The sequence below is a fragment of the Enhydra lutris genome, unplaced genomic scaffold (genome assembly GCF_002288905.1).
Source record: "Enhydra lutris kenyoni isolate GAN:26980312 unplaced genomic scaffold, ASM228890v2 scaffoldscaffold19, whole genome shotgun sequence".
Taxonomy (NCBI): domain Eukaryota; kingdom Metazoa; phylum Chordata; class Mammalia; order Carnivora; family Mustelidae; genus Enhydra; species Enhydra lutris.
Genome location: NW_019154103.1, coordinates 38606025 through 38620901, shown reverse-complemented (window position 1 = coordinate 38620901; position 14877 = coordinate 38606025). Strand labels below are relative to the sequence as shown.

The 14877-nt window shown below is 45.2% G+C and overlaps 1 protein-coding gene across 1 annotated transcript in view; it reads left to right on the top strand.

Annotated features, from left to right (window-relative positions):
• Positions 1-1909, top strand: part of LOC111148321 (sorting nexin 24) — a 154565-nt gene extending 152656 nt beyond the window's left edge. The window contains exon 7 of the mRNA XM_022504821.1: positions 377-1909. Within this exon, the coding sequence (XP_022360529.1) occupies positions 377-444 (68 nt within the window). The 3' untranslated portion in view covers positions 445-1909. The remainder of the gene's footprint in view (positions 1-376) is intronic.
• The last annotated feature ends 12968 nt before the right edge of the window (positions 1910-14877 follow it).

Here is a 14877-nt window from a genome sequence, read left to right as displayed (position 1 = left end):
GTAGGAATCTTGGAATTCCTTCAAGTATATTGAGATTTTGTTAGAAATTGAATTGCCAGTGTAATCCATCTTCCTTGTGAGAAAACATTCAGATAAAGAGCTGGGGCCTAGCAGCATTAACCATGAGAACATCCCCTAAATCAATAAGCTACAAATCTGGCCGTGCATTCCTGCAGAGCCTGGTCGCGCACCCAAGCGGCTTTCGGCCGCGGCGACATGACAGATAGCGTGTCCTCAGCGAGAGCAGGCTGCAGGGTGACTCGGGTCCCCGAGTTGCTGGGGGCCTCGGCTTGTACTGGTCTGCAGAATGCGGTCGTTGCGTTTTACTGCTGTGCCTAAGAAAAGCTGTTTTCCTTTTTTTTTTTTTTTTTTTCAGATTTTCCAAATGTGGTTATTGAAGGGGTCCTCCATGGGGTATTTTACCCCCATCTACAGCCCAGGTAGAAATCCTCCATGGCTAGAAGAAGCTGAAGTGGGTTTCACAGAAATCGGTATCTGCCAAATTAACCTAAACTCTACGACATAACAGCTCTAGCTCACAGTCAAATTCACAGCCCCAGCTTAAGGCAGGGCAGGGACATTTCCATTAGAATGGTGCTTTTAAAAATAGAACCTGAACCTGGGCGGTGCTGAGGTTAAGGCCAAGTGTTTGAGACATAGAAGGTAACTGCCAGTTTCGAAACTGTAGGCAATGGCGGGGAGGGGCAAGTGTAACAAAACAGAAGTTACTCTCTGCTTTAGTTGCACTGTTTGCTGATTGAACATCTCATCGGGAAGCATGGCTGAGGCCGATCTGTTTTGGTAGCTTTTTTTGTTGTTGTTCAGATTTTTAGGACGCTGGTCTTTTCATCATGAGATTTCTCTCTGTCAGTGATAGGTACATTCCATGGGAGGGTCACAGAAACAGCCTGTGCTCGGTGTGAGGACGGAACTAAACTGGAAATTAAACTAAGCTGATGATGTTAGGGCATTTTTAAGACTCTTGTCATTGCGATTCACACGGCAGTGGAGTTGCTTCCTACCTGGGGCTTAGCTCTAGTGTCAGGACCTAAAATGAAATGGAACGTGGAGAGCGCCTCCTTGACAGCCGTTTCAAAAGACAGCATATTGGAAATCTGCGCATCCAACACAACCAGGTTTTCCTCCGGTGTTGGAAGAAAGGACAGTTTCTTCCGTTGAAGACCATTTGACGTTGTCAGTGCTCGTTTAGGGCCATGTTGCATAGAACCACATACCTTTCAACACTAGAATCAGTCACCCTGCGCCCTCCAGGATGCTTGTCTTCTGAGAGACCGACGTGAACTGACTTTACCTGAGGAGACGCCACAGTGGTAGCGCTTGGTTTCCTCAAGGTTCTTCCACCCTCATCAGGGTTTACTCTTTCATTCAACTGGTGAGATTTTCATGGGATTCATTGTTATTTTCCGTATTGTTTCCTTTTCGCTGACCTCCTATATGGAATTGATGTAAGTTCAACGAATGAGCTGACCCCACTGTACATCTCACTGACATTCATATTTTCAGTAGTAAAGGGCAAAAGCATATATACAGACTTTATGTATGTGCTGTATGGGGGCATTTCATCGAAAACTGATTAATAGCTAGCCTATTTATGGTTATTCATTTTACTAAGCATCTGTGTGGGAGAAAAATATTTGGGTTCAAAATGAATAACTAAATCATGGTTTTTGGTTAGGATCTAAATATACAGGTTTCAAGCCTGCTGCAGACTTTGAGAGATAACGTTTATGATAGATGTGTTACTTCATGCTAGAAACAGGCAAGGACTCTGTAATCTAGTGTCATGAACCAAAAATAACTGAATACTCATGTGTGGGAGATATTTTTTAAATGTTTTGTTGTTAGCTATTTTGAGTTAAATAAAAACAAAGAACAAGAAGTGTTTGAATTTGTCTTCTAGGATTTTATTGGAAACACAAATTATGTCTTGTCTTTTTATACACACACACACACACACACACACAACTTCTCACATACTCATAGGAGCTTATTTCTAATCTAAGTATTAAGTTACCTCATCTTTAAGCCAATAGGTACTCATTCAATAGGCGATGACTTACAAAGAGGGCAGGATTTTTTAAAAGATTTTATTTATGTATTTGACAGAGAGGGAGAGAGAGAGCACAAACAGGGAGAGCAGCAGGCACAGGGAGAAGCAGGCTCCCCGCTGAGCAGGGAGCCCGACGAGGGACTTGATCCCAGGACCCAGAGATCATGACCTGAGCTCAAGGCAGATGCTTTACAAACAACTGAGGGACCCAGGCACCCCAGGAATTTTTTTAAATATAAAAACCAAGCATTTCTGGTGGCACGCTGCTCAGGAAATCTCTTCTGAGGATTTTTTTTTTAACGATGACTTTTATTTATTATTTAATAATTTTTAATATGTAATTTCGTATTCCATTTCAATTCTATTATAGGAAATAGAGGCCACAGTAGGTATTTCAAGCAGAATAGACTTATAAGAAACTGGATGCTTGTAGAATCTTTTGGAAGGATGAGGAGAGTGAACTCCTAGGAAGTAATTCAGGAGTGACTTCTGGAATCCTCCAGCAACATCTGGTACTCTACCTGCCAGGAGAGCTACAGCTTCTGCCTTAAGCAGGAATTCAGGGAGGCTGAATTCAGGACGAATTAGGAGGCTGCTCCTGGAGCTGCTGAGGTAAAGAAAAAAAAGCACCACTGCACCCATGATCCAGCTACCAACAAGTTCAGGAATTCAGGAAGTCACTGGGACCGCCTTAAATACCTCATAGCAGTACCCAGGAAGCTGGGGCCTGGGCCCGGAACAGTGTCCTGCTGATTCCACCTACACCACCATTGCCTCTGAACCCCCATGGCCTTGCTTGCCCACAACTACAGCCCTACGCAGTGGGAAGATGGTGTTCACCTACTTCCATCTTCTACACTTATCTCATGAACACACGTCCATTAGAATCTTGTATCAATGCCCAGCTTCAAGGGAGTCTGGAAGGGGCTGGAACTTCCTGGTCGGTGAAGTTCGGGAATGGACATTGGAAAGACGACGGACTATATTTCCACAGTTGAACATGTAGTAGCATATGAAAGGATCTATAGAAAAGGAAAATCTCCCACCCTGTCTCCTGTATTCCCACTCCCACTCCTGCCACAAGCAGCCGCTGTGCTTAGTTTAGGTGTGTGTTTGCAGAGAGAGTTCATCCACATGTAAACAAATAATGGACATTTAGTGTACATGTTCCAACCCCTTCCCCCCGCCCTTTTTTAATAGAACGTGGATTTTCCAAAGCAAGGATTCATAGACAATAGAGCAGTAAAGGGTAAAGGGACATAAACAGAATAAAAAGAAGGAAAAGAAACCCCACTGCCACTGGAGGCAGGATGTGGGGACAGCATATCTGCTGTGTTCCTCCTTAGTGCATTTGGTGGTGTGCCTGGGCTTGGTCTCCGATTCCCCCAGGGCTTCATGCAGAGCCCCTCTCTGGCCTCGCCTCCACCACACGGCCATTTCCGGACCAGCACCCCTGGTGTCCTTTCTCCCCCACCCCAATGTTTCAAACCACCGGCCATCTCTACAACCCGGATCATGCTGACCACATCCCGACCTGGTACGTCCGCGGTCTCATTTCACTTCGAAAAGCATAGAAATCTCATGATCACAGTTGAGAAAGAACAAATGGCTTTCATCTCCTTTGTAATGGTAATGGTAATGGTAATGTAATGGTAATGGTAATGGTAATGTAATGGTAATGTAATGGTAATGGTAATGTAATGGTAATGGTAATGGCCACACAACGTGTTTGGCCGAGGATACCGGATGCCGGCACAGCCATTAGGGAGGCAACTCTCAAAAGCAGCCAATGACAAGTGTCGACGAGGATGCGGACGCCGTGAAACCCTCCTTGCTGGCGACGGTGTAAAATGGTGCGTCCTCTGCAGAACAGTCTAGCAGTTCTTCCAAAGATGACCCTGTGAGCCAGCAGGTCCCCCTTCTGGGTATATACCCGAAGGGAGCCAAGTCAAGGGACTTGAACAGATTATTTTGTGCACCCCAGGTCTTAGCATCGTTCACGAACACCAACAGGTGGAAACAACACAAGTGTCCATCCGTAGATGAATGGCCAAACAGAATGTGGTCTGTGCACGGAATAGGATGTTATTCAGTGCTCAAAAGGAAGGAAGTTCTCACACATGCTATAGATTGGGTGAAAGTGAAAGGACCACTCCTGTGTGATTCTACTACTATGAGATACCTACAATAGTCCAGCTCCTAGAGACAGAAAGTAGAACAGTGGTTGTCAGTGGCTGGAGGAAGGGGAAATGAGGAATCAATGTGTATTGGGTTTCAGCAGGGGAAGATGAGAAGGTTCTGGAGATGGGGGGATGGTGATACTTGGTTGATAGTGTGACTGTACTTTACGCCACTGAACTATACTCCTTGTAACAGGTAAAATGGTAAATGTCATGTCATGTATGTTTACCAAAAAGTTTTTCAAGTTTTATTTTTTAAAGGATTTTAAGTGAGTACAGATGTAATGCACTAACCAACTAATGATATCTGCTGGGGAGCAGGAGGGATTTGGGCACACAACCTCGGTGCCATGCTCCTCTCCCCGACAGCCTCTCAAACAGCAGTTCTCCCTCGGGGCCACATCCGCATCGGGATCGCCAGGTCTCTGAATCACTAAATCTGGACTGCGTAGGGGCCTTTCTTTGGGTACTTCAAAAAACTGCCAAGTTGATGCTGATAACCCCTGTTGGAGGGATGTGAGGAGGTAAGATGCTTTATGAACTACTCTTCTTTCATGGCTACTGACTTTCCTACCTCCTGCAGGACCCACTGTGAAGAGAACATCCCTCTGACTCCTCCAGGAGGCCACAGGGAGGTAGGTGCTCCTCACAGTCCTTCAGGGCGTGTAACACACGTACCGCAAACTGGGCGACTTGTGAACGGCCTGATCCATTTCTCATGATTCTGGAGACTGGGAAGTCCAAGCTAGGGCCCAGGCACATTGGGGATCTGGTGTGGGGTGATCTTTCCTGTGTCCTCACCTGGTGGGAAAGGGGTGAGGAATTCTCTGGAGCCTCTTAGAAAGGCACCCATCCCTTATTATCTCCTAAAGGTCCTACCTCCGAACACCACCACAGTGAGGATTAGGTTTCAACGTACGAATTTGGGGCTGGTGGGAGGGACACCGACATTCAGACAGCAGGACTCTGCAGAAGCAGCAAGAGCGACAGAGCCCTGTGAGTCGTGGTCTCATTGATGCCCTTGTTGAACATATATTCAGTTCCTCCTCCATACTTCCAAGCTCCCTCACCAGATCAAGGCACTGTGTCAGGCATCTAAAGAACAGAGACAGAATCATTGCTTTTTTGGAATTTGGGGCCATTTACTAGAGAGTGTCTTTCCGTTTAATTGAATTGGTTATGAAGTTCAGGGAGTAAGGCTCTCCTCTCTAGCCTCTCTATAAACACAACTTTGAAGCCGTCCTTTTCATCCGGGCTTTGTTGTGGTTTTCATCCTTGATGATAATTACAGATTTTGAATTCCACAGTGGAAACCCAGGGAAGAAGCAGACACTAACTCAGAACTGATATTTCTGCAACATTTATGTTTCCTGCCCCGGGAGCATGTGTAGTGAAAGTCTGAGCTCTGGTGAGGATGAAGAGACATTCATTTTCATGTGAGGGAGAGCAGGGTACATTGAAATGGTAAACCTCTGAAGTCCCTAGAATTAGGTAGAGAAGAATCTGGTTTTATATCCTAAGAGTAGAACTGTAAGTCTGACCTCTAGAATGTGAACCGTTTTCTGTCTTCAGGACTCTCCGGTCATCAGTCAGAGAGACCGCAACAGTGTCTCCAGCTTTGACACTCTATTTGGATACTCCTGTGTGCTGAGCTCCTACTGACTGCTACATAGTGTTGGATAGGGTTTTTTTCAGACCTCATCCCAGCATAACTTCACAAACTTTTTATGAGCTTTCATTGAAAAAGAAAGTAAAGTTCAGAGGGATTGGTAAGTAGCTAATACGTCTGAGTGCCAGTTTGGGTGCCGAGAGATACTAGGCTAAATTCTTTCCATAGATTATCCCAGTGAAGACTCACGACATCTTTATGAGGTCTGTATTCTTACCATTCCACTTTTACAGAGAGAAATGAAAGCTAGAAAGACAAAAGACCTTGGCCAAGGCTACCAGTTAATAAAGGAGATCAGATTTTGAAACTTTTATCCCCCGAATTTAGGCTCATGCACTCCCCCATCAGTTTCCCAGTACAATGGTTCCTATATATGTGCATATTTGAGCCACGCGTGAGTACTCCAGCAGGAAAGAGCCGGGCGTATAGCGGTTGCTGGTCTTTCTATAGGACATTGCAAATTACCGGGAGCTTTCCCCTTTCATGTGATGAAACCGGGCTCTGTGTGCCCCGCTGCAGCCTCCTCCCGCATCTCCCTGCATCCACCGTCACTGCAGGCTGATCGGCACACCAGAGCCGCAGGTGTCTTTTTCAAGTGTCCATCAGATCATGTCACCTGCTCCCGATCTTCCAGGAGCTTCCATTCCCATGTAAAGCTGAAATTCCCGCCACCCTCTCCAAGTTCCTCCTGCAGATATGCATCCAATGGTAACACTGGCGTTTCCGTCCCCAGGACTTGCCAACCCTGGTCCTTCCTCAGGACCTGCTGGTCTCTGGCTGAAATAGCCATTCTCCCTTGGGAAGATGGTCATTCTCAAACCCGCTAGGTCTCCGCTTGTACCTCCTCTCCACAAAGAACCCCTCTTTGGTCACGCCAGTCTGCACCATGATTTTTAAACATCCCTAGCACTGAAGTAGAGTTGACACACACTAGTTTCCAGTGTGCAACATGATTGAACAATTCTGTACATTACCCAGTCCTCACCATAAGTGCAGTCACCATCTGCCACCGTACAACCTTATTACAACATTGTTGACTCTGTGCCCTGTGCTGTACTTTTCATCTCTGTGACTTACTTATTGTGTAACTGGAAGTTTGTATCTCTGAATCCCCATCACCTACTTAGCCCATCTTCCCACCCCCTTCCCTCTGGCAACCGCCAGTGTGTATCTGTGAGTCTCCTTGTGTGTCTGTTCATTTGTTTTTTGGTTCCACATGTAAGTGAAATCATGTGGTGTTTGTCTCTCTCTGACTTCTTGTGCATCAGAGCAAACTGTTACTTCATAGCAGTTTTCATCATCTGTAATTATCCTGTTTGTTTATTTGTTGACTGTCTTTCCCCTGCAAAGGACTTGAACCGCATGAGAGCAGGGGCATCTCCTGACTTGTTTCTGCTCCTCCTTCAGTGCGGGGTCAGTAGATCTCAGGAGACACTGTTGAAGGAGTTAGGTGCCCAGTGCCCGTGTTCCCAGTGCCCAGCTCAAAGGCAGCAGAAACTTCATAAATGCATGTGGAGTCAGTGACCATGAATGAGGATTTGCTAACATCTTCCCCAGTTCCTGTAACGTTTCATTACATCCTGATCTGAAAACAATGATTTCCTACAATTGCTCACTAATTTGATTGGGTTGGGTAACTACACACTTGGGTGATTTCTTAAACTATCCTACTTAACAAATGATGAAGCTAATTCAGTGGTTAGAAGCCATGTTTGGGAGATGCCCTGGGGCAGTGATTTTCGAAGTTTGGACCTGGAACCAGCAGGATTGGTATCACCTAAGAACTTGTTGGAATATTATTTCTTAGGTCCTGCCCTAGATATATGGACGCCAGTCACTGCTCTGAGTGTGGCGCCTGGAGATCTGGTGATCTGGAGATCACCTTCAGGTGATTCTCGGACACAAGGAAGTCTGAGAACCACACTAGGACATTTCAAGTTATTTTTGTAATTTTTTTTGTTGCCTTCTATTTTTTAAAAAATATTTTATTTTTAAATGTTTAAACTTTAAAAAAAATTTTTTTTAATAAAAAAGAAAAACCTCACTATTTCTAAGGGGAGCAAACACAGAGTCAAACATTGTCAGGATGGCTACAACAGAAGGCTGATGATGCCTTTAGGACAACAGTCCAACCCAACAGCATCGCCACAAAACTGATAAGGTATTTTAAATGTAGTAAAAGATAAGAGCTCTCACACTTCGAAATTATCTTCCGTCATATGAACTTTTTTATCTGTTATCATGGTAATTTTTCTTCATAGAAGGCAACAAAATGTTTTTCTAAATCCTTGGTATCTTTCTAAATTTGAATCTGAATTTGAATGTGACTTCATGGGACTTATAGAATATTATGCTATTGGATGGATAAAAATCCCTGAAATTTGTCATTATGAAGTGTGCTCATTGCTATGAGGAAAAATGAAAATTGACTTAAATTGCAAGGAAGATACCTAATTTAGATCAGGGCAAGGCAGAAAACTTCTCTGAGGAAGTGGCATTGAACTTGAGACCTAAAGAGTACTGGAGGAATTAGGCAAAGAAAGGGGGAGGGGAGTATATAGCAGAGAGATGAGCAGGTTCCCTGATCAGGAGAGAACTGTATCAAGTCTTCACAGAAAGCCAGTGCGTGTGGAGGACAATGAGGGGCTAATGCCATATTCCACAGCACTCCCTTCGAGAGGTGGCATTCAAGACTGCCTATGTGTGACCAGAAGCCATTGATGGGTTTGACACAGAAGAAATATGATCTATTTTATTTTCCTTTATTCAGCTTTACTGAGGTATAATGGACAATCTTATTTTTTACATTCATTTAATTTTTGATCAGTCATGAGACACTTTAATTTTTTTTTAAGTTTTTTTATTATTTAGTTTGTCTCTACTCCCCACGTGGAACTTGAACTCATGACCCAGAGATTGAGAGTCTCACTCTCCTCCCACTGAGCCAGCCAGCTGCCCCAGCATGAGACATTTTAAACCATGAACTTTAAAAAAAAATCCTTCAGACAGATTGTAAATATCAACAAACAATATACCACTTAGGGTAATGCCCATGATGAATCACACTTGAGCCAATTTATTTTTAAAAGATCCCTCTGGGAGGCACCTGGGGGGCTCAGTGGGTTAAAGCCCCTGCCTTCGGCTCAGATCATGATCTCAGGGTCCTGGGATCGAGCCCCGCATTGGGCTCTCTGCTCGGCAGGGAGCCTGCTCCACCTCTCTCTCTGCCTGCCTCTCTGCCTGCCTCGCTGCCTACTTGTGATCTCTCTCTCTCTGTCAAATCAATAAATAAAAATCTTTAAAAGATCCCTCTGGCTGCTGATGAGGAATGGCCTGGCCAGGTGCAGGATCTGAAGCAGAGAGACTGTTAGGGAACCCCTTGAATAATCTGGGTGAGCGATGACCCTTTGTGGGAGGGTAGTGCTGTGAAGAGGATGAGATGTGGATATCAAGATGTTTCGCACAGCTTACCCATGACCTTAATGATGAACTTGGATGTAGTACGTAAAAGGAAGGGAGAAAGAAGTCAAGGATGGGTTTTGAGCTTGAGAAGCTGTGGGATGGTGGTGCCATTCATTGACTGGGGCTGGGAGTGGGAGGTTGGGACCTGCTTTATACTAAATATTTGCCCCCCTCACCCACATTCATATGTTGAGACCTACTCCCCAGTGTGATGGTATTTGGAAGTGTGCTTTTAGGAGGTGGTTAGGTCATGTGAGCAGGGAATTCCCTTGCTCTGTCCACCATTCAAGGACACCACAAAAACATATCAGTCCATGAAACAGGAAGAGGACCCTCACCAGTACCCTCTTTGGCCACCAGCCTACAAAAGGGTGTTTACAAACCACTCAGTCTGTGGTACTTTGCTGTAGCAGCCTGAATGAGAACAGAACCCCTATCCCCAGGGAGCTCCAGGTTTTTGGATAAACCCTTTTCCATCTTGGTCTCTTCTCCAGTGCATACACAGTGACCCCTCCTTCATGACATATAGCTGCAGCAGCATGAAAAGGAGACTAGGTGCATCACTGAGCCACCAGCAGAAGGAAACTAATCTGGATTGTTCCCATTGTGGTAATAGTTGGGTGCTGAATTCTTCCCCACTTTTTGCACTAGGGTCTGTAAGATGCTGTGTACCCAGGAGCAGAGCAGAGCCCTGAGAGCAAACCTGTGAAGCTAATGGCCAAGGGCATGATATCGATACCTGCCTGAGTTTCCAGGTGGTATGTGGTGGGATCATATACACTTTTCTCATTGGCCATCCCCACCCCCTGCACCAGGCAGGCCACAGGAATCCCCCAACAGAGGAGGGTTCAAACGGGAGCCTTTCTAGGGTGGACGACCTGACTTCCATAGTATTTAGGACTAGAGAGAGTAGTTTCTCATCGCCTCTCAGGTCGAACCCAAACAGCTCGGCTCAAGGCTGAGCCTCCACCAGCTGCCCACAGTCGGCCATGCTCTCAACCAAGGAATGACATGGAAGTCAGCTAACACTGCCACTTAAATCTTACCACCACCTGGATCTTTCCTTTGACTGCTGGGCGCCCACCTCATCTTTGTCAATCTACTTCTACCCTACCCTTCAAACCTCAACTCAGGAGATACGTATTTTTTAAAAGGCAACAGTCTTTGAAAAAGCAGAATGAGTCAAAAGATGAATGCCAATGTTGAATGACCTTTATAGTCCTGGGAGATTTTAAGTACCTCATGGTATAAATGTAGACATATTGTTTCTGGTTACTGGTTCTGAACACACTTACTAAGCATCAATTATGGGTAAAACACCGGGGGTGGGTGTTACAGTGAAGATGTCATCCTTGCCTTCGAGGAGGCTCCAGTCCCGGAGGGGATGGGAGACATCTAGAACTAAGCAGTTAGAACCCCGGCTGAGGAAGTTTCCAGAGAAGGCTCACAGACGGAGCCTCATACTGACTCCTGAAGAGTCACAGGGAGCTGAAGAGGTGAGGGAGACTTGCAAGGCAGAGCATGTACAAGGTTTGGAAGCATCTCGGAAGTTCTGAGATCTTTGTAAGAGAGCTATCCTTCCCGGCTGGTGGGGATAAACGAAGTCTTGACTCTGTCTGCTCCACGCTGGTTGGTTCTCATTCCTGTCCTCATGATATCCTGTCACAGTGTGGCTCCCGGTGCTCAGAAGAGGCTCAGGAAGCAGACCCGTCTCCATGTCCAGGTTGGAAGAAAAGATTGAGGTTTTCAAATGGAAGTATCTATCCAAATTATAGGACCTGCTACTTAGCACCTGGGACGGAAGGGGACCAGAGTTTTCACAGCACTTTACGTGCCCAGTGTGCTTGGAGAAGAAAGTCCTTCCCACCCTCTGAAAAAGTAATGGATGTGGGAACAGATGACTCCTAAGAAAACCTCAGAAGTGGGCGTCAGGGGGATATTGGCATGTTGGGTTCTCTCCCTATGCTCCAAATCCTGACTCCTGAGCATTCTGTGGGAACTAGTGCTGGGATGAAAATTCCATGTATGGATTTTGTGATGCATGTGGTCTTGGCTTGAGTATTTGTCAGATGGACCTTTTTTTCCCTCTCTCTCTTCCAGACAGGACTCCTGTGACTCGTCACTGTTGTTCTGTGTTAGTGCCAAGTGCTTTTCCATCACTCAAGAATATCAGTAACACCAGCAAACCTTCAGGCAGGTGATGTTATATTACACCTAAAACCTATGCTTGGCTGAAATGGCAAGTCCACAAGATGAAGGACAGACCTAAGTAAAAGCCGTTATGTATTTAACAGCACAAAAATTTTCCATTACAAATACTGTTTTTACTCTTTCTTAATTAAAAAAAAAAAAAAATGCCTTGGGGGGCTTTGAATTTCCAAGCCTTCCAGATCAAAGATTTCTTCAGCTGTCTGAATTATAGGAATGTTGAAAAACAAAAACAAATCCTTTTCCTGCTATAAAATCCTTGCCATGTTTTTGTCTTTATGTAACTCAAAACGGCTGAACTTTTCAAAAAAGGAGTTTGGTGAGTTCTGCTCAAAACCCCAAAACTCATCAGAAATGAAGTAATTAGTACTTTTTCAAGTATTATCAGTCTGTCCCAGGAATAAATGTTACTAAAGTTTATCTTGTTTGACGATCCCCAGAATTGCTAAACAGCACTTGGAATAAAACAACTCAGGGCTCAGGATACCAAAATATTTTCAATTGCTTATTGAAGCGATTCAGGACCAAATTTTAATAATAGGGGCACGGTGGTGGTGGTGGCCAGGATAATTTTCCTCTGCTTCTGCACATGCCCTCTGCTACTACGTGTCCTTCTCACAGCATGATTGCCCAAAGAGCGAACTGTTGGCTTCAAAAACTTTTGCAGAAAGTATAGACTTTTTGCAGAGCAGTAGTTGATAGTTGTGAGTTTGTGGATACTTTTGGTCTAAGGTGTGACCCTCTGTGTTTAAGAAACAAACAGCTCTGAGCAGGAGGTGTGTCGTTGAGGTTATTGGCTATCTGCTAGAACACACAGCCTGGCCGTTTTACTCCCTGGCACGAAGTGCTCTCAGAGTTTCCACACTTTGATAATGAACCGCTTTTTGCTTTGTCACTGGGGGAAGGTCATTATGCTCGTACTAATTAAAAAACAACAACGACAAAAGAAAACCGAACTACATGGCCCAAGTCTGTGTCCCCATGCACACGGGGAGCAGCGGCTCACGTGTCCGCTTTCTGACACTGAGATTTGTGGCACTTTGTTGCGTCTAACACGTTTTTGTTTCCAATTTCCTCCCATGTTACCTTAAAAACATTTTTAAATACTTTTCTTCTAATTATTAATAAGAAATGCAGCTTAGAGGAGAATTGGAAGACCAAAACAAGCAAAAATATATGTACATGTATGTATTTATATATACACTTAAGAGCTTAAAAATCCCATTTGCATTTGCTTTATGATAATTTATATTTTGCTGCATTTGCCTTGTGAGGATGTATTTACTCACTTGAGATCATGCCGCACACAGAATTCCTACTTTTTTCTTGAAAAGGGCCATTTTCTCATGTTGCTCTAAGTTTTGTATCATTCGTCTTAATGAATGCATGTTAGTCTATTATGGGATGTATGACTTATAACCATTTTGGGGACATTCAAGTTGCTTCAGTATCTTGTTAGCATAAATAATTCTGCAATTCACATCTTTTTTTTTTTTTTTTTTTAAGTTAACTCTACTCCCAACATGGGGCTCAAACTCATGATCCCGAGATCAAGAGTCACATGCTTTACCAACGGAACCAGCCAGGCGTCCCTGCAATTCACATTTTTGTACATAAAACTTTTCAGTATTGCTCTGTTAAACAAAGACTTTCAGTTCCAAGTCATAAACATTCAATTTGCCCTGGCTTAAGTGAAAAAAAGGGAATGTATTAGCTTGCCGAGCTAAAGAGCTCAGGGTTGAGATGTGCTTCAGGCATGGCTGGACTCAGGAGCTCATTGGAGTCTTCCGGAATTCAGCTTTCTGTTTCCTGGATCAGCTTCCCTTTGTGAGAGTTTCATTCTCAGGCTTGCTCCTTTACAGCCTCTGAGAAGCAAGATAGCAATTCTTTCCCAATATTTCCATTGACAGTCCCACAATTAAGACTCACTACCATGATTCAGGTCAAATGCCTTTCTCTGAGCCAGTCACCAGGGCCAGGACATCCTTCAGGACATTCCTCTTCCACCTCACTTCCCCACCACCCTTGCTCTGCACACCTGGACCCTGATCTTTCTTGAAACCACCAGCCCGACCATCACCCAGGGCCACGGCCTCACATACCCTTCGCTCCATGTCCCTGTGGCTCACTGCCCCCTCACTTCCTTCAGCCTACACTCAGGACTTCCCAGATCACCTCTTGACTCTCTGTCCTCTCTCCCTGCTGTTTCTCTTCAGAGACTATTACTACATGATAGCCTGTTACATATTCATGTGGTAGATGTTTGAATCATTTGTCTTCCTTCATGGGGACCACAATGGCTGCCCGTTAGCAGCTCTACCCAGCACTCGATATCTAATTATCAAGTGAGCTAATGAGTTTTCCAGGCCATGTATGTACCCATCCATAGGGTCTGCCTCCCCTACCAATAAGAAGTACTTGAGGGAATGCTCTGGTTGCCTGAAGAAAATGGGTGGCCATTCCCAGGCCATGGGGACTGGATGCTGGACTGACCAAACAGCGAAGCCCATGACAATGTGACGTCACTTTCCAGAGCAATGTCCCAGGAATAGGACTTCAAAGGATGTGAACATTTTGCGTTTCTGGATGTGTATGCTAGCTCCCCTATAAAAATCCTCCTTGTGGAAGAAGAAGCAGTCTTTTTCTTTTTTAAGATTTTATTTATTTGAAAGAGGGAGAGATGACAAGTAGGCAGAGAGGCAGGCAGAGAGAGAGAGAGGGAAGCAGACTCCCTGCTGAGCAGAGAGCCTGATGTGGGGCTCGATCCCAGGACCCTGAGATCATGACCTGAGCTGAACGCAGAAGCTTAACCCACTGAGCCACCCAGGCGCCCCCGAAGCAGTCTTTCTTAAATGAGGACCAACTCATGCCCTTCCCCAGCTTAACACTGATAGGTTCCCACTGTACTGTGCATCCAGGAAGAACTCAAACCTGGCACCTAGGCCCAGAACAGTCTAATCTCAGCCTGGGCCCTCTGACCTCTCAGGCACCAGCAGGCCCTGGGACCCACTCCTTCTCACCTCAGGACCCTCATGACTTCAGCTTCCCTCTCTGCCGGGAAGGCCCACAGTGCTGCCCTCCTGCTCTCTACTCTCTCAGCCCCTCAGGAGGCCTGCCCAGACCTCTCACCCAGCATTCCCTTCCCAGCTGCCCCAGCACACGTGGGCATGCCTTCTTCACACCATCGGCACGCTTTTTGTCCCCTTATTTATTCTGTCTCCACATCTAGAATGTAGGTTCCCTCAGGTCTTTTTCTCACAGTCCCCTGCCAGATTCCAAAATTAAAA